Raw genomic sequence first — 19,111 nt, 5'->3', positions numbered from 1 at the left:
GCGGCACTGGAACAGATATTTTATTACCTCACCAGAGCAGTATGTTTAAAAAAGCCATCACAAACCTGGGCTGAGACTTTCATTAGCGAGTAGCAGACGTTGTGTAGGTCACATGCAAGGTGATAGGTGAATGTGAACGGTGACTTCAAAATGAAAGAAAAGACAACGCAAGAGAAGAAGAAACTGAAGAGGAAAGAGATGGTCGGTAAGGTTGTGCATCATTTGAATTGAATTGAGGTAGCAAGCAGAATTTGAATTTAGGGAAGTACAATTCAAATGGAATGGTATTCATTGAAATTCCTTTAACGGCTGCAACTATATTTTTTAATAATACATTTCATTGTTCAGTATGAATTATTGTTCAGTAATTATTATAACATATGTGGTATATCCAGAAACATGCAAACCCTGCGTACACAAGCGTGGACATTGTATTTTGGCTTCACTATATGTAACACATAATTTAAATTAATTTAAACCAACTGATCTCTGTTAAGAAGACTCTAGGTTGTTAGTAAAGGGTTAAACTTCATGTCATGTGACAAAACAAAATGGTGCCATCACAGCAGAGTTTGTCTTTGGGAGAACAACAAAACAACATCTGTTAAGAAACCTATTTTTTATTTTTTTTACTTAAACCTATTTGAGTTGAAAGATAAAACTCTGTAGGTTAATCCAATATGCCATTTTTAAAATGTGATCGATTCATCGCAAAACGCCATGCTGCTAAACACAGTGTACACTAATGTGAACTTTAGCACATTTTTCCTTAGAAATGAGAATCAATGGGTTCATCCAAAAGCTGCAAAATGTTGCTTTCAGAAGCTTGATATTAGTAAGAAAATAGTAAGAAAATAAGGTGCATTTCGAACTGTCACTGACAGTTAAGTCATTCACTAAATAGGGAGCAAGGGAGCATCCTATAGCTTTCCTATATGAAGCCAAGTGCATTCAATCCAAACTTCCATTCAGTAGATGATGTTTGGACCACTCAACAGAAATGGGACAATGTTAATCAGTGCATCGATAGAATCGGAATATTTCATGTATAATTTTATTTTAACATGGTTTTGCAGTGTTTGGATGATGCTGGCCATTCCTTTGAATCAGAGTGAATTATGCTCATTTCTGATGAAATGTCTGTAACGTCTCAAAGACATAATAAACAGTTTGATAAAAGAAATTTACTTTCTATAGCTTGGTGTTATTAAACATTTCACAACTTGGTCCCACTGTCCATATAAGTGTAACCTATATGCTCCAGAATTTTTTTAGTTTTGCTTGTTTATTAGGTGCTACTAGTTTCAAATTAAAATGTACAGAGCAGTCACTCTCAGGTCTCGCGAGGATACATGTGAATTTACTTTATATATAATTTTAATTTCACTTAACCCAAAGTCTTCAAAATGTGGTGGATATTTTAATACAAAATTAATTGTTTAAACTAAGTATTAAACTTAGTTTAAATAAATATGTCTAATGAGTGATATTCCTAATGAAATTTCTCTTTTGTGTACCTGTGTAGAATTCCTTTGAATTGCAATTCAGTAAATTACTGTAACGCACACAAGACGAGATAGTCACAATGCGGGATAAAACTGCTTTATTTGCAGACAGGCAAAAGTACAAATCCAAAAGGGGCAAATCCAGATAAGCGTAGTCAGAGGGAAGCGTAAAGTCGAAGCCGGGAGATCAGAATAACAAATACAACACGAGAGAAGGTAAACTGGGGAAAACTAGCGAAACACTAGAGTTGGCAACGCGAAGGGGTAAACTAAACAATAACCAACAACTGTGGGGAGAAAGGGCAGGGTATAAATAGGGGAATAGAACAGTGCAGGTGAAACTAATATTCCGGTGATTGGGAGCGAGTGAGAGAGCCAGAGGGGGCGGAGTGAACTTGGGGATTAGAGTTCGTTACAGTACTTCCCCCTCTGCTGCGGACGGCTCCGGACGGCCGCGCTCGGTTGCGAGGAGCGCGACCTCTGGGGAATGGCGCAGGACGATCGGGATGCTGGCGATGGTAATCAAGCTTGAGAGCTTGGTCCAAGACATCCCTCGACTGTACCCACGACTGTTCCTCAGGTCCGTAGCCCTCCCAGTCTACCAGATACTGCAGCTGACCACCACGACGTCTGGAGTCCAACAAGGCCCGGACCGCATATGCGGGCTGACCTCCAACGTCGAGTGGTGGAGGGGGTGTCTGGGATGCAGTGGGTGGGAACATGGGGCTGTAAAACACTGGCTTAAGTAGGGAGCCATGAAACACAGGACAGAGTTTGTAGCGGGGTGGCAAAAGTAATTTATAAGTGACAGGGTTAATTCTCTTGCTCAGCTTTTTCGACGGGAGACGAAGACGGATGTCTCGGGTCGATAACCACACTCGCTGGCCGGATGGAATAGAGGCGTGGGTCTGCGTCGGCGGTCAGCCTTGGATTTCTGGGTTTGGCTAGAGTGCTGGAGACGGTCATGGGTGGCTCTCCAGACCTGGGTACACTTCTGGGCCCAGGTATCCACCGCAGGAACATCACTGGGATTTGCCTCCCAAGGAAAAAGGGGAGGCTGATACCCCAGGACGCATTGGAATGGGGTGAGACGGGTCGAAGAGCTGACCAGGCTATTTTGGGCGTATTCGGCCCAAGGAAGGTAGGTATGCCAGTTACCCTGGTTCTGAGCACAGTAGGCTCTCAGATATTTACCTATCTCCTGGTTGAGGCGCTCAGTCTGACCATTAGTTTGGGGGTGGTATCCCGAGGAGAAGTTTAGCTGGATGCTTAGTCTGTCACTGAAGGCTCGCCAGAATCGAGACGTGAATTGGGTCCCTCTATCCGAAGTAATCTCCTCGGGGATGCCAAAGTTGCGGAAGACGTGACTGATCATGAGGTCGGCCAGCTGGGTTGCATTGGGTAGTCCGGGTAGGGAAATCAAGCGGCACATCTTGGAAAACCTGTCTATCACCACTAGGATCTCCGTCTGACCGTCTGAAGGAGATAAGTCGGTAATGAAGTCCATGGCGATGTGGGACCATGGCCGATCGGGTATGGGTCCAGCGGGAAGGTGACGAGGAGTTTTGGACTGGGCACAGACCGGACAGGAAAGGACATAGTCGTGGACGTCGTCCTTGAGTGAGGGCCACCAAAATTTCTTAGTGAGCAGCTCAGTGGAACGGGTGATACCCGGATGACCGGAACAAAGGGAAGTATGGACCCACTGCATGAGCTGAGGGCGAATAATGGTGGGTACATACATCTTGTTGGGGGGGGTTTGAGGAGGCACGGGCTCATTACCTTGAGCCCGTAGGATGGCCTCCATCAATTCCCACCTAACGGGGGCTACGATGCACGATGTGGGGAGAATAGTCTCTGGCTCCGGAGGTTTAGAGCCGTGGTTGAAGAGTCAAGAGAGAGCGTCAGCCTTGGTGTTTTTGAAGCCTGGGCGAAAGGTTACCGAAAAGTTAAAACGAGTGAAGAACATGGCCCATCTGGCTTGTCTGGGGTTCAGCCTCTTGGCTGAACGAATGTACTCCAGTTTCTTGTGGTAGGTGAAGACAATGAAAGGGAACCTAGAACCCTCCAACCAATGACGCCATTCCTCTAGGGCTAGTTTAATGGCTAGCAACTCTCTATTCCCGACGTCATAGTTTTGTTCGGGGGGAGACAGTTTATGGGAGTAGAAGGCACAAGGGTACAGCTTCGCAGGAGTCCTGTGTGGCTGCGAGAGTACCGCTCCCACCCCCACCTCAGAGGCGTCCACCTCCACCACGAAAGGGAGAGTAGGATCGGGTTGCTGGAGAACAGGGGAGGTGGTAAAAGCGTTCTTTAGAGCTTGGAAGGCCTGTTGAGCAGATATGCTCCATGTGAGGGACTTCGGGTTGCCTTGTGTCAGAGCAGTGAGGGGTGCGGCGATCTTCCCGAAGTTTCGGATGAAGCGCCTGTAGTAGTTGGCGAAACCCAGAAACCGTTGGAGCTCCTTCAGCGTCCAAGGTTCGGGCCAGGACAGGACTGCAGCAACCTTGTTGGTTTCCATCCTCATGGTACCTGCGGACAAGACATAGCCCAGAAAGGAGACGGAGGAACGATGAAAGGCACACTTCTCTGCCTTAACAAACAAGTCGTGCTCACGAAGTCTCTGTAACACCCTCGAGACGTGGTTAGTGTGTTCCGAAAGTGTAGAGGAGTGAATTAAAAGATCATCTATGTAGATGACGAGGAATTGGTCCAGCATGTCTCGGAAGATCTCATTCATGAAAGACTGAAACACCGAAGGAGAGTTAGTGAGGCCGTACGGCATAACCAAGTACTCGTAGTGCCCCCTGGTGGTGATGAATGCTGTCTTCCACTCGTCCCCCTTACGAATGCGCACGAGGTTGTATGCGCTCCTGAGGTCAAGCTTAGTAAAGATTTTGGCTTTGCTGACTTGCTCAAGGGCTGGCTGGATGAGGGGCAAGGGATAGGCGAACTTTACCGTTACCTTATTTAGGGCACGGTAATCGATGCAGGGACGAAGCCCGCCATCCTTCTTGTCTACGAAGAAGAAGCCCGACGCTGCTGGGGAGGTGGATGGTCGTATTATGCCGAGACTGAGCGCCTCGTCGATGTAGTCCTCCATGGCCTTGGTTTCAGGCAGCGTTAAGGGGTATACTCTGCTCTTAGGGAGCAGGGACCCCGGAAGAAGATCGATGGCGCAATCCACACTACGATGTGGGGGGAGATTAACCTGGGTCTTTTCGAACACGTCAGCATAAGAAAAATACTCAGGGGGAATGGAGACCGGAGATCTCACTTCGGGGCTCTCTACGGAGGTTGAGCAAACAGGTAGGTGAATACAGTGAGACAGACAATGGTTATTCCAGCGCAACAGCTCCCCCGTGCGCCAGGAAATATGGGGGTCATGGAGAGATAGCCAGGGGTGACCCAAAACTACTGGGTCTCTAGGTGATCGAATAATAAAAAACTGAATGATCTCCTTGTGGAACAAACCTACTTGAAGGGACAATGGCATTGTTCTGTGGGAAATTAATCCCGATCCAAGAGGTGCACCATCTAAAGAATTAACCTTGAGAGGTGGTACAACTGGACTAAGCGGGATACCAAGTGTTTGGGCTAAGCCATCGTCCAAAAAATTCCCCGCTGCCCCGGAATCAACTAGGGCTGGGGCAGAAAAGGAGACATCATTAAGGATCAAAACCACAGGGAGGCAGACTTGTTTCTGGGAAATGTTAAGAATGACAGATGTTCTGACCTGGCTTCTGGAGAGAGAAGGCTGAGGGCAGACCGGGCATGAGGCAATACGATGACCCGGCTTGCCACAGTACAGACAGAGGCTCTGTGTCAAACGTCTAGTGCGCTCTGCAGGGGTTAATGGAGCGCGGCCAAGCTGCATGGGTTCAGGATTGGAAGAGCTTTCGAGAGGGGGGGGGGGTGAGATGAGTTGGAACCTATAGTGCGCTCTTGGATGGCCGAGGAACGTCTAAAAGCGCGATCGCGTAGGAGATATCTACTGTAATGGAGAGTTGAATATAATCCTCCAGCGACAATGATTCTCCTCGACAGGCTAGCTCCATCTGCAGTTGACTACTCAAACCCAGGCGGTAGACAGTCAGAAGAGCGGTGTCGCTCCACCCGCTACCAGCGGCAAGAGTGCAGAAATCAAGGGCATAATCGGCTGCAGTGCGTGACGCCTGTTTAAGAAACACGAGGCGGCTGCCCACATCTCTACCAGCTGCAGGGTGATCAAATACAACGGCAATCTGGTGACAGAATTGATCATATGAAGCTAGAATTGGGCTTTCAGCTGTCCACAATGCGGTGGCCCATTGCCGCGCTTTGCCAGTGAGAAGTGAAATTAAAAAGTGAATTCTCTCACTGTCAGAGCGTAAAAGGGGGTGATACTTCATGTAGACACTGCACTGCATTCAAAAACCCTGGCAAGTGTCAGAAGAGCCATCAAACTTCTCGGGAGGTTGAAAACTCACAGCGCTCGGAAATACGTTGGGAGCATCAGCGGGTTCCGGGACATGCACAGGTGGAACAGGATTCAACTGATCAGAAAGAGCACGTACCGTTTGTAGTATCTCTTGGATCTGCTGCCCCTGGGTTGCAAGCGCTTGATCGTGTCTCCCAACAGTAGATCCTTGGGCAGAAATCGCCGCACAAATCCGCTCTAGTGAGCCGTGAAGGTTTTCCGCAGAATCCATTGTGACTAATATCTGTTTGGGTTGGTTATTTTGTAACGCACACAAGACGAGATAGTCACAATGTGGGATAAAACTGCTTTATTTGCAGACAGGCAAATGTACAAAGGGGCAAATCCAGATAAGCGTAGTCAGAGGGAAGCATAAAGTCGAAGCCGGGAGATCAGAATAACAAATACAACACGAGAGAAGGTAAACTGGGGAAAACTAGCGAAACACTAGAGTTGGCAAAGCGAAGGGGTAAACTAAACAATAACCAACAACTGTGGGGAGAAAGGGCAGGGTATAAATAGGGGAATAGAACAGTGCAGGTGAAACTAATATTCTGGTGATTGGGAGCGAGTGTGAGAGCCAGAGGGGGCGGAGTGAACTTGGGGATTAGAGTTCGTTACAATTACTCTTTCTGTCATTCCAATCCCAATTCTAATTCAACATCCCAATGGGCATGGCTAATTTAATTCAAATTCCAACTCATGAATTGAATGGGAACCCATTTTTAAATTCAAAATTCCTCCGAACCCTGAAAGTTATGGAATGGAAAGAAAGAGACAGACACAAAGAGAGAAAGGAAGCCTATTTATAACTGTGGGTGGATATAAAAGGTGTTTTGCATGGCTCCAAGCCAACCTTCACAACAAGGTAACACCAGACAGGGAGACACCTGCTCAAAGGCAGAAGGGGAGGGTATCCAGACATCACCACAGACACTATGCATGTGCTGACATGGTTATATGGACAGAAGGGTGGATACAGAATAAGAGAAAGAGGTCTGATGGCCATCTCAAGCAAAACTACATTCTCACATCAGTAACCCCACCATAAGAATGACACAATTATGTACCGTGCACAGCTTTAAATCACACCTCTACTTTACATCTTCTCACTGTGTGTTCGTAGAAGAGAAAACAAGGGCACTGTCAAAATTTAGAAATAGTAACTCTTTGTCAGAAAATGTTCATTGAAATTGTGCAGCTGACACCTCTGCACACACATAGATTAAATATACTGCTCTCCGGGCATCATACCAATGCTTGGTGATTACATCAGTGCCTCTCTGGCCCTGAGCTGCCCTCTCTCTTAATTACAGAAAGGGATATTAAATCAGGCATGAACCATGCAGTGGTCTCATGCGTGGAGGATGTAATTTAGCTCTACTTTCTGACGAAGCACCCAGCACAAAAGATTATGGTTACGGCGAGTAATAAACAATCATGGGTCATAGAAAACAAAATACACTGTGGGTTGGACGTTGACCTGTCTTTGATGTTCAAGCTGAATGAGAAATATTTATATTGCAGACAAGGGACCAGATTAGAGGAAAAACAAATCTCCAACAACTTCTTTTTAATCCAAGCCTCATGTCCCCAGACAGCCATAACAGAAATAGCACTATTGAAATGAAGTCAACTTTACTTTATCCCTTACTCACGCTGATTCTGCCTAATGGTTATAACAGGTTTTTTTGTGGACTTGGTGGTCTAGTAGCTGTAAAGAAGATTCAATCAGGCCATGATAAACAAGTGGCCCATCCAGAGTTTGTTTGCTTTGTTTTGGTAAAAGGCCAGACGGGCAGCTGTGTGATGTTAAGCGGTTGTAATGGCATTTAGGTTTCACATCTGGCACAGCAAAGATCAGTGGTCTCTATACTAACAATATGACTGAGATGATTACACCGGCGATACCACAAATGAATCAAAAAACAGATTCCACATGCTTAATCAGTATGAGAATTAAGATGGAATGGCTGTACCGTTGGCCCTAGAAGAGCGGCCAGACTAGAATTTCAAAGACTTGGCCAACAGGGACATGTCTTCAGAGAAACATGTTTGTAGCACACAGTAACGTTCCAGAAAAGCAGATTTTCGGGTTTTTCGGTTTAGGGCTGGGGTTAGGGCTTCAACTACATTCTTATCAACCAATCATTACCCACTGATTTAAGGGGTAGTATATGGTTAAGATTAGGTTTAAACAACGGTTAAACTTGGCTTTGAGCATGCAAAATTACTTTGGGCAATGCAACAGACAGGATATGATGTCATGCTCAAGGGCTTCTAGTTTTGATAAATAATGTACCACAAATAACAAATTATATTATACTGAACATTTTTACATTTACAATTTATTCACTTTCTTCCAACAACAAAAATATAGTTTTGAAACATGTATTTTTTTATAAGTTTGCAGGTCAGAGTTTGCCAAACTTGAACTTTCGTGCAGAGCTGAATGCAAAATGTATTCACACGAGCTTCCGTTTTCCTGCCTCCCACATTCATAAGAGTATGAATAAAAGTACATTCAAGCTTTTTGGGTGCTATCCACCTTTTGGCGGCTGCATGTCCAGCGAGTATGACAAAGTTCCGCTGTCATTAGCCGCTATGTAAATAACTAGAAGGATAATAATACCAGAATTTTGTGATATGGGCTTATAAACTATCACACAACCACAGGATTTTCTAACTTCAGCATTTATTGTAAAAGAGTAAGTAAATATTCACTTGTTGCTGTGTGTTGTATTTAAGAAAAGGATAATAAAATCTGCTTCTTACTTTACTGAGATTGTGTCGATACAGTGTTTCTTGTCTCCATGTAAACATTACATTAATATATACCTGCATAATCTCCGTTGATGCCTTTATTTATTTATTTAAAAAAGGCCATGTTTCATAAGCCATGCAAAATGTGAGATCTGCTTATCTGTTTACAGAATGCTCTCTGACAAGAACGGAGATAATAATGCATTTATTATTTTTGTTGAGATGAAACAAGATAGTTGAAATGAAAGAAAGTTGAAGCAGCATTTTTCCAGAGGTGTTCTGCTTTCTGCTGGTTGTGTAAAGGTTGGAGATAACAGGAGGAGGAATATCCATGTCAGCACCTGATTTAATTCATTCTGCGTGTGCGTGTTTGATTAAACAATGACAAAATGCGATAATCGGTAAAACTATACGTGCTTCTAATCAATGTGTTTATGAAAATAGTAATTAATGATAATAATATGACGACATATATTGTCAGCCTGTAATATAAAGCAGCATAATGTAGTATTTTTGTATTGCTAAAATAGCTTAAAGAGGCTTATACCGGAAGTGGTCCACATTCTAGATTGTAATGTAAGGACAAAAACGATATACATATATTTTTTATTATTTTTTTAATCATAAATATCTTCAACATAGAAGACGTTTATTCAATAAATTTTTATATGTATTGCAGTTTTGTGTATTTTAATAATGTAATTAATCTAAATTAATTTAATTATCAAAGCTGTGAAACTACACGTCCATTTAGCCTCTCATCCAATCAGGGTTTGTGATATTCAATGCTCGAGCTGGGGAAGTGGTTGAGCTAAGATAGGAAAAAGAGCACAGTTCTTTTCTGTTTATCTGTGTGCGCTCATGCCGCTCATACACACATTTAAGTTATGTTTAATTCTGTTCAGACCAAACATAGGCAAAGGACAAAGAGAAAATTTATTTTATACAAATTTTATACATAATTTGATTAGTATTCGACTTCTACTGGGTGGACTAACTGTCCAGGGCAGAAGTACACAGACAGTACACAAGTAGAATCGGCCTCAGAGCAGGAGCTCTTTGGAGATCAGTGCACTTGTTTGTAGAAACTTAATTTTTATAAATATTTGATTTATTGTTTTATGTTATGTTGTAATGTAAGGCTTTAAAGCCTTAATTGTGGGAATAATTATTATACTAATCACCCAGTTTTAAACCTATGTACAGGAAATTGCACTCATTCACAGCACACGTCCTGTGATGTCCTGTAAAGCATTATATACATTCTGCTCTAGGTTTGATAAAATATATTGTACACCAGTTAAGTGTTTATTATGCATTATATGGTTCAATGAATGTAATGTTTTGAAAATGTGTAAATGTTCATGTTACTGATGTAACCAAATACTTTAGTATTCAATATTAACTGTATCACCTCAGTTACTATTACTAGTTTATAATATGTTTTCACATCTGTTCCAGATCATTAGTATTTCATTCATATAAATGTAATACCACTTGGCTCATTACTAAGCGTTAACCAAGATTTTGACTTTACTATTAAAATTAATTATTGAAAAGAACTCAGTAATTATGTAAAATGCATGAGTTATTAATTTGTAATGATTAGAGAATACCCTAAATAATACAGAGGTTGGACACATACAGTACAGCCTCCCTTTATTTAAGGTAAGCTGACTAGTCATGATACTCTACCAGGCAATGTGATTTAGAGTGTTGTTACGTTCATTAACTTATTTCCAGTTATAAGACGCACATGCATCTCTGAAGATGCATTTTCATGTTGACAATAAAATAAAATTGTTCACATTTTAGACACTGATTTAATGTTGTGATGAGTGTTTAATTAGTAGTTCATTTTAAATTAGGCATAGTTAGTTAATAGTTCTCATTGAGGGGGTAATTGTTTTGTAATTATTGATTAGCTAACAGTGAACTACCACAGTCATCAGTTCAATATTACTTACAGATTAGTTAATCTTATTTCCATATTAGTTATCCTGAAGTGTTAATGCAGTACCACTCATGTGTCCTGCATTAGTCCCTGCATAAATACCTTTTAAGTATGAAACAGTATTCTAAAGTGTTACCAAATTTCTATTCAAATGTTAATTTGAGGAAAATTGATTGTCAGTTTATTTAAAAAAAAATGCTGATTAATCTGAAGTAAAATGCTATGTAATTTCCATGCACTTTTATATGAAAGTATAAATATTCTTGAAAGCAGTTTGAGACTGATGTAAACAGCAAAACACCGAGCACTATTCACAATTTAAGCTGACACACGTTAAGTCCCCTATCTGTGATATGAGGCACTGCCTCATCGCAGCTGTGGTTATCACAGGTTCCTCCACCAGTGGGCCGTAGGGCCTGATAAGACGTCACACTCCAAAAGTCTCCTTCAGACAAAGTCCTGGAGCTCCTTCCTCCTTGTGAGGAAGATCCAGAGCGTCGCCCTTATCACTGCTAACCTCAGCAGCCTGCCACCTGAGACCCGAGCCAAAATAGACATTATTAACATTCCCTGTGCCTCGCACACCCTAATGCAGGGCAGCAGAGCGCTTTAAAGGAAAGCCATCTCTGCACCTTATACAGCACCTCCAAAAATAATGTTCTACACCAGTGATCTCTTATTAAAAGCAGCTCTTTCTGCAAAAAAATCTCACATTAAAAATACCATCAGGTGAAAGTGATATAGGGTCATCTGGGGTGATGCATACCCAGAGGAAATATTGCTCAGAGATTGCTCTTTCAAAGCTCAGGAGACATCAGGAGGGATCTAAGCCTTTTCATTTATTTATCAACTTGTTTCAGTTCAGTTACGTATTAACTTGTCTCTTTCCTTTAAACAGTAGGAGTATTGTGCTATAAAATTCATATGGACTGCAAAGCTCAGATAATTTGGCCTTGAAAGGAATAAATGAGAAATGCTGAAGTTCAAATTTAAATCTTTGTCGTTTGATTGCAAACTTTGTGTCTTGGCAAATCTGAGCGCAGTTTGGGACATTATCTCCATTTGCTCTCCATTTAACCTCATTGATGTCTAGGAGATTAAAGGAAAAGATCTCATTCGTGATTTTTCTTTCCTATGGGCACAGTCCCTTGTGCAGCCAGCTTGTGTTCTCTCGTGGCGGTTATATTATCGCACTCTCTAGATTACAGTGTATGCTGGTACTGAATTCTAAGTAACAGGCCTCTCACCTCTCTCCACTGCCCTGTCCTCTGACTTCAAGGGTTATAAAAGACCATTGTCAGACTTCTCTCACCACATTATTACCGGGGGGCGGGGAGAAGGGAGTTATGTGTGAAACAGACGTGACCGCTGACCCCCGTCGACTTTGCCAACAAGCTCAGACAAAGACCATTACCCCCAGACACATTTAACTGGCTGTAAAGCTGGAAACCAATTGAATTGTGGACTTCCATCATAAAACAGTTGTAACTTCCATGCATTGTTTCAGATGTTTGATGTCAGTTAATTTCCTCTGTGATGGCACAGTATATACAGATGTTAAGCATGAATCACAATTGCAGACATCGCATAAGTGTTTGGTGAACAGTTTTGTGTTTATGACATCTCTGAATTTGCCACTGGAAACACTAATTTGAGAATGAGAGGAATTGAGAGATACAGTAAAAAGCACTTTCCACTTTGGTGTCCCATGATTTTTTTTAAGCATTACAGGCAGAAAATCCCAAGTTTTTGTTATGATAAATATTATATATGTTAAATACATTTTAAGTACCATCAATCAATACAAACAATACATATACCGATCAGCCACAACATTAAAACCACCTGCCTAATTTTGTGTAGGTCTCCCTCGTGCCGCCAAAACAGCACCAACCCACATATCAGAATAGCATTCTGAGATGCTATTCTTCTCACCACAATTGTACAGAGATGTTATCTGAGTTACATTAGACCTTGTCAGTTCAAACCAGTCTTGCCATTCTCCATTGATCTCTCTCATCAACAAGACATTTCCGTCCACAGAACTGCCACTCAATGGATGTTTTTTTTTGTTTTTGGCATCATTCTGAGTAAACTTTACAGACTGTTGTGTGTGAAAATACAGGTCAGGAGCTTCAGTTAATGTTCACATCATCCATCAGAATGGGAAACAATTTGATCTCAGTGATTTGGACCAGATGGGCTGGTTTGAGTATTTCTGTAACTGCTGACCTCCTGGTCTTTTCACACACAACAATAAAATAAAATAAATTTAAATGCTTATTTGAACCCATTTAAAATGTCAAAAGTCAAATACAACTAAATCAAACAGAAGTTTATTTGTATAATATTATAGGAGATTTAAAAAGTATGATTTTGGCAAATATATATGGACAAACTAAAGCTGAATATATAAATAACCATCTTAAGACAACTGTTTTTGTGAAACATCTTAAGTGCCTAAAACTTTTGCACAGTACTGTATATATATATATATATATATATATATATATATATATATATATATATATATATATATATATATACTCCCAAACATTTCTTTTGCAAATAGAAAAGATTAGAATAGAAGAACAGGTTGCTCTTCAAGAGATAGCATTGCCCCCACAGAGCCCCCACTGAACATCGAGTCAGTCTGGGATTACATAAAGAGACAGAAGAAATTGAGACAGCCTAAATAGATAGAAGAACTGTGGTGAATTCTCCATGAAGCTTGGAACATCCTATCTGCCAACAACCAAGAAAACCAAATATTGATTTAGCTTTTTTATGTTTACTGGACTTTGTATGATATAATTGATAAATTAAAACTATTTATTTTTGAAGACATCCACACTATGCAACATTTTTCACAAGTGCCTAAAACTTTTGCACAGTACTGTGTATATATAGTAACATAAAATGTACCTAGCATGAAAAGGTAACTTGTTTTAAACATACTAAATATCTGTATCCTCCACTGCCCAAATGTTGATTTTGATCAGTCCCACCTCAAAAGTCTTGACTTTTTAACTGTATCCAAGAGTTAAAATCCTAATTTTGACATAATCTGTTGAATGAATACTTCAAATCAACATCTGCCTCCAAACTAGAAAGCCGCTACTAAAAGATGGCTTAATTTAGGCATACTTTGCAACCCTGTTATCCATTCTGAATTTGTTTTTTTGTTATTTATTTATTTATTTTTTTGTCTATTTAATCAATAGAAAATTATAAACTCACACAAATCATGGTTTTAAACTGCATTGGTAACAGGGTTGCAAAAATTGCAATCCTCATATAAAACTGAATAGAAAATAATTTAATAAACTAAATAAAAATGACTTACTAAGAGTTTCAAGCCCTAGTTTAACCCTATTATTTTAAAGTGCCAAACAATCTTCCCTTTGTCAAGCTCAGAGTGCCATGTCATAGCCCACTTTTACTTTCATACTGTCTACTTGGACGCATTCCCAGGGGAGGCATATCAAAGGAGAGTCTGATTTTGTGAAAGACCACCATCCCATCCATCACACACACCACCACACACTCGTACGTGCAGTTGGACAGTCGAATAGGCATCACTTCCACTGTCTGCGTGAGCTTTGTGGCAGTGATAACCCTCTAGTGGAAATTCACATCATCAAGAACTTGGTTTTAAATATTACATTGTTATTCTGTGCTAATGAGATCTTAAGCAGAGAATCAAATTAGTTCTCAGTCATAATCAAAGCATGCAGTCAGTCTTAATAGAACTGTACAGAATCAGAGCTTTACCACCCACTTCGTGTATGTGTGCCAAATCTTCCCACACTGACAGTAGTCTAAAGAGGGAAACAAGACAGCTAAGGTCTCTGTGTGCCATACTAATTTCAAACGCCTGACATTTGGCAGTCACACAGAGGTGCCCTAAATTAAAGACTCCAAACAACAGATGCAAGTCCACGAAGCACAAAGGCTGCAGATCTACCGAGGACCCAGAGTTAAGTGCTCCACCCAAGAGCATATTTTAGACTACTCTGGCAACCTGGGTTGGTTGTTACACACAATAAAAACCAACGATCACGGATAACCAAAGCACAGTGTCTCTTTTGATCTGTGAGTAAAAAAGCCAAGCGAGAGGAGCTAAAGACACTTCTCTTGCACAGTCAACCATGAGCACTTGTCTTCCTCTGAGAACAAACAGGGATGAGTTCACCGAATAGTTGTGTTCAGTGACTGTATTTCAGCACAAAAACTGTGTTTGATTCACTAACTACCTGTGCAAAACATGTTTAGTTTTATATCGCAAACAAGCCTCCTTTCTATTAATTATTAAACTAGGCTTATTTTAAATGGCACCTTATTCACAAAATTCAGCACTATTTGCCTTGTGCAATTTGCATAGGTCAAATTAAAAAGAGATTTGTACATTTTCTTTCATAGCAGCAGTAATTCACCAAATAATGATCAAATGATGGAGAAGAACATTATAACCAGGCTAGGATCCAGACTCAAGGTGTAGAGTAGTTAAGTGTATTTATGTCATTTTAAAGAGCCAATTTGGGTGCCTGGATCACAGTGGCATAATGATATTGTGCATTCTAAGTAAAGTATGCCAGACAGTGTTGGGTGTCATCCAATTATTGAGTATTAGTTACTGTTATCGAATTACTTTTTATATAAAATTGGAGACTAAAGCTAAAGACATTATTTTGAATTTGAATTTGAAATAGTAAATTAGTAATTTGTAGTGGATTACTATTTATAACACACCCAACTCTGGTGCCAGATCATGGTAGTTCGCAGCACCATCCACAACCTAGTGCTCAAAAATGTGCAAATTACATAAATATATACAACCCCAATTCCGAAAAAGTTGGGACAGTATGAAAAATACTGATAAAAACAAAAAGGAGTGATTGGTAATTTATATTCACCCTTTGCTATATTGAAAGCACTACAACTACACATATGATGTTTTTCTTTGTGAATTTCATTGTTTGTTTGTTTTAAATGTACAGTAATTTCAAATCAGATGATTAGAACACGCTCTAAAAAAGTCGAGTGTTTACCACTGTGAAACATCACCATTTCTTCTAATAACACATAAGCATTTGGGCACTGAAGACACAAGTTTGTTACGTTTAGAAAGTGGAATTTTCCTTCATTCATACATTATGTAGTTCTTTAGCTGCACAATTGCACGGGGTCTTCGTTGCTGTACAGTGTGCTTCATGCACCACACATTCTCAATTAGAGATAGGTCAGGACTGCCAGCAGGCCAATCTAGCACCCACAATCTCTGCTTAAGCAGCAATGCACTTAAAATGAAGTTGTCCTGCTGGAAAATGCAGGGACATCCCTGGAACAGACGGTGCTGGATGGAAGTATATGTTGCTCCAAAATTTGCACATATCTGTCTGCCCTGTCATCTCACCCTTTATGCACTGAGATTTGACCAGATTCCTTGAATCTTTTAACTATATTGTGCACTGTAGAGGGTGAAATGCCCAAAATCCTTCCAATTTGTCTTTGGGGAACATTGTTCTGAAAGTGTTGGATTATTTGATGAAGCATCTGTTGGCAAATTGACAAGTCTCGAATGAGCCTCTTGCTCTTGAAGGACTAGGTTGTTTTTGGAGGCTCCCTATATACTATGAAACGTTTGCCTCATCTGTTTAACATCGCCTGTTTCACATCACCATGTTATTTCAACTCGTCAAATGTTATTAGTCTTAAATTGCTCGTCTCAACTTTTTTGGAGCATTATTGCAATCATTTGATTTGAAAATAATGTACATTTTAAAAGAACAATGAAATTCACAAGGACAAACATCATATAATGTGTAGTTGTAGTGCTTTCAATATATCAAAGGGTGAATATAAATTACAAATCACTCCTTTTTTATTTTATTAGCATTTTTCTTACTGTACACACTTTTTTGGAATTGGGGTTGTAATACACTGAACACCGAATTTTTTGAGTGTGTTTCCACCATTACTTGATTTGCATAATTAATTTAGTGAACCGAGTGCAAAAAGAACACAGACAGCATGTGCAATTCATTCTTAGTAAATCCTTAGAAAAATTGCTCAGAGGTTGCTCTTTCATAGCTCAGGACACTTAATTGAGTTTTAATTTATATTACATTAGGGTAGAAAAATCTCAGATATTAAAATCCCTTAGGATAAATGAAAATAGACACAAATGAGACATTTGTTGACATACAGCAAGCGTAGAGAGCTATACAATTATTGTGTATTGCAAAGCTCAGACAATTGATTATGGGAGAATTTGATGAGACATTTTTGAACTAAAGTCTCAATTTGATCACTGTTTAGACTTGTTGCTTTCTAGACGAAACAATTGAGATATTAATGAGATCTCATTTTGTGATTTTACTTCCCTATAGGATTCCCCTACACTTTAAAAGTGTGTTGTTTCGTCTGTACTGTGTAATATTACATTACAGTCATGATTTACTATGTGTACATAACACTGTCAGCAGAAACTGTTACAGATCACTATGATATTGGACTTTTGATGCTAGAAAATGGGATACTGGTGTCTGGTCCGGAGAGACATCAGTGAGAATTTTCAAACAATATAATCATCTTTGACTTTGGTTTCCAGGACATGTTCATTTTGTCAAGTATGCCAGGGGCATACAAAAGAAACAGTGAGGGACCCTATGAAGAGATGCACCCTGCAACTTCGGCTCTTTCAGTTCTAAAGCTTCATTGATAGCACCATTGCTGAAATATCTTGACAGCAGGGCAGCTCCCACTGGCAAAGCAGCAATAATGATTCTTAGCAGTATGTAAGTTGAACTTCATATAGCCTGTAACATCATAAACAAGGTAGAAAGAGAAAGAAAAGAAGAAACTGCAAAATAAAGAAAGTGACACAAGGAGAAATTAGGTTAAACTTCGGCTTTACCTGCTGAAATCTCATTGCCCTCCTCCATAGGTCTGGGCTCTTTGAGTCTTTGAGGCTGAGTGGTATCTCCATCACTGTCTTTGTCTTCTATTGAAGAGACACGAGAAATTAAGCAAGTCCAAAACATATTATGCTATATACATATTCATATACAGTAATATTCTTTTTTTGATTGAATGGTGTTTTTTTAAATAATGAAGAAATATTTAAGATCCAGCACTATTCCTAGGTCATTAATCAGAACTATGCAAATTAAAGAAATTTATGACATTGAACATTTTCAATCATTTGCACAAAAGGTCAGATTTCCTTGCTTCCACTGAAGCACACAAGTTTCTCTTTAGAACATTGTCAAATCATGGTGGGATAGCATGGATCATCAGGTTTTGCATAAACTTGTGGCCAGCTCAGGTGCATGCAGTCATAAAAGCAAAAAGGGGACATCACAAATTCTAAAATTAATGTTATTTTTTTATTTTTCAAAATTTCAATAAAATGTTTATGCTGATAATATAATTTGTAAAAATGCAAAATAGAAGCACAAGTGGACTCAGACTTAAATCCCAATGTAAATATTTTGAATATACAATAAAATGATTTTCAAGACATGCATTGTTTTCAATGTTTTCCTAAATCACACAGAAGGGTACAGTCAACACATTATTTTAACTTGCAAACAGATTCAGAGGGATTGCTTCAGAGAGAAGGGGTATTTTTCATACCAGAATATTTTCCCTGGAGTACTCTGCTGTGCTGGTTTCCACTCACAGCTACAACCTTGACTGAATACTCCAAGTTGGGATTAAAATCCTTTATTATTGCTTTATTCTCTCCCTTTGCAATTTGCAGCTCGTTCATCTCTCCACCTGTGATCAGACACAAATCAGAGAAAGGATGATTAGTATGCAATGTCTCACATTTCTATTTCTGTTCAGAAATTTATCGAAGCCCATTTCCTACTGCCTGAGTGTCAATGTAAAGCTTCTGATGTGGCTGCAATCTCAGAGGGGAATAATTCTCTGAAGGGATCATTATGGAAATAGAAACAATAAAAACAATAGTTATAGAACATTTTATCACCACACACCCAGGGACGGATTTGTTTCAGTGACTAATGGTACATGTTGTTGCTACAGAGGCCATTTTACAAGAACATTCCTGGGAATAGGCATCTTGGTACGGCATACGGGTATAAAGGGAAGCGGGCGTTCGTCTGTCAGTCAGGTTTTTGCACTGAGGAGCCGAGAATAAGGCACGGCCATTTACAGTGGTAGGTCTAGTGCTGTGGCAGGAGGGACACAACATCTCGTTCCTACCCTCAGAGAAAGGAGGTTATGACAGTAACCATGACAATCCCTTTCTGTCACTCGACGTGACAAATGAAGTGACATAAGGGGTCCCATTAAAAAATGCCACACACTAGTCCCGTGTTACGTGAACTGCTGAGACAGGTGCAAGCAGGCTGCAGCGTGATAGAGGCAACTGTGTCGGCTGCACATAACCCTCCCCAA

General features: G+C 40.3%; 1 protein-coding gene across 4 annotated transcripts in view; it reads right to left on the bottom strand.

Moving 5' to 3' along the window:
* The window catches only part of LOC127656031 (collagen alpha-1(XIV) chain-like), a 197,028-nt gene that overhangs the window by 157,144 nt on the left and 20,773 nt on the right, over positions 1-19,111 (bottom strand). For 2 of the 4 annotated variants that reach the window (XM_052144161.1, XM_052144159.1), the window contains exons 4-5: positions 18,323-18,466; positions 17,601-17,687 (exon numbers count right to left, since the gene is read on the bottom strand). The exons of 1 other annotated variant lie outside the window; for it this stretch is intronic. In XM_052144161.1, the coding sequence (XP_052000121.1) occupies positions 17,601-17,687; positions 18,323-18,466 (231 nt within the window). The remainder of the gene's footprint in view (positions 1-17,600; positions 17,688-18,322; positions 18,467-19,111) is intronic. One more of the 4 variants, XM_052144160.1, reaches the window with a different exon arrangement.

Source organism: Xyrauchen texanus, chromosome 15, assembly GCF_025860055.1.
Source record: "Xyrauchen texanus isolate HMW12.3.18 chromosome 15, RBS_HiC_50CHRs, whole genome shotgun sequence".
NCBI classification, from domain to species: Eukaryota; Metazoa; Chordata; class Actinopteri; order Cypriniformes; family Catostomidae; genus Xyrauchen; species Xyrauchen texanus.
The sequence above is the reverse complement of the archived record's forward strand: the minus strand, read 5'-3'. Positions and strand labels throughout refer to the sequence as shown.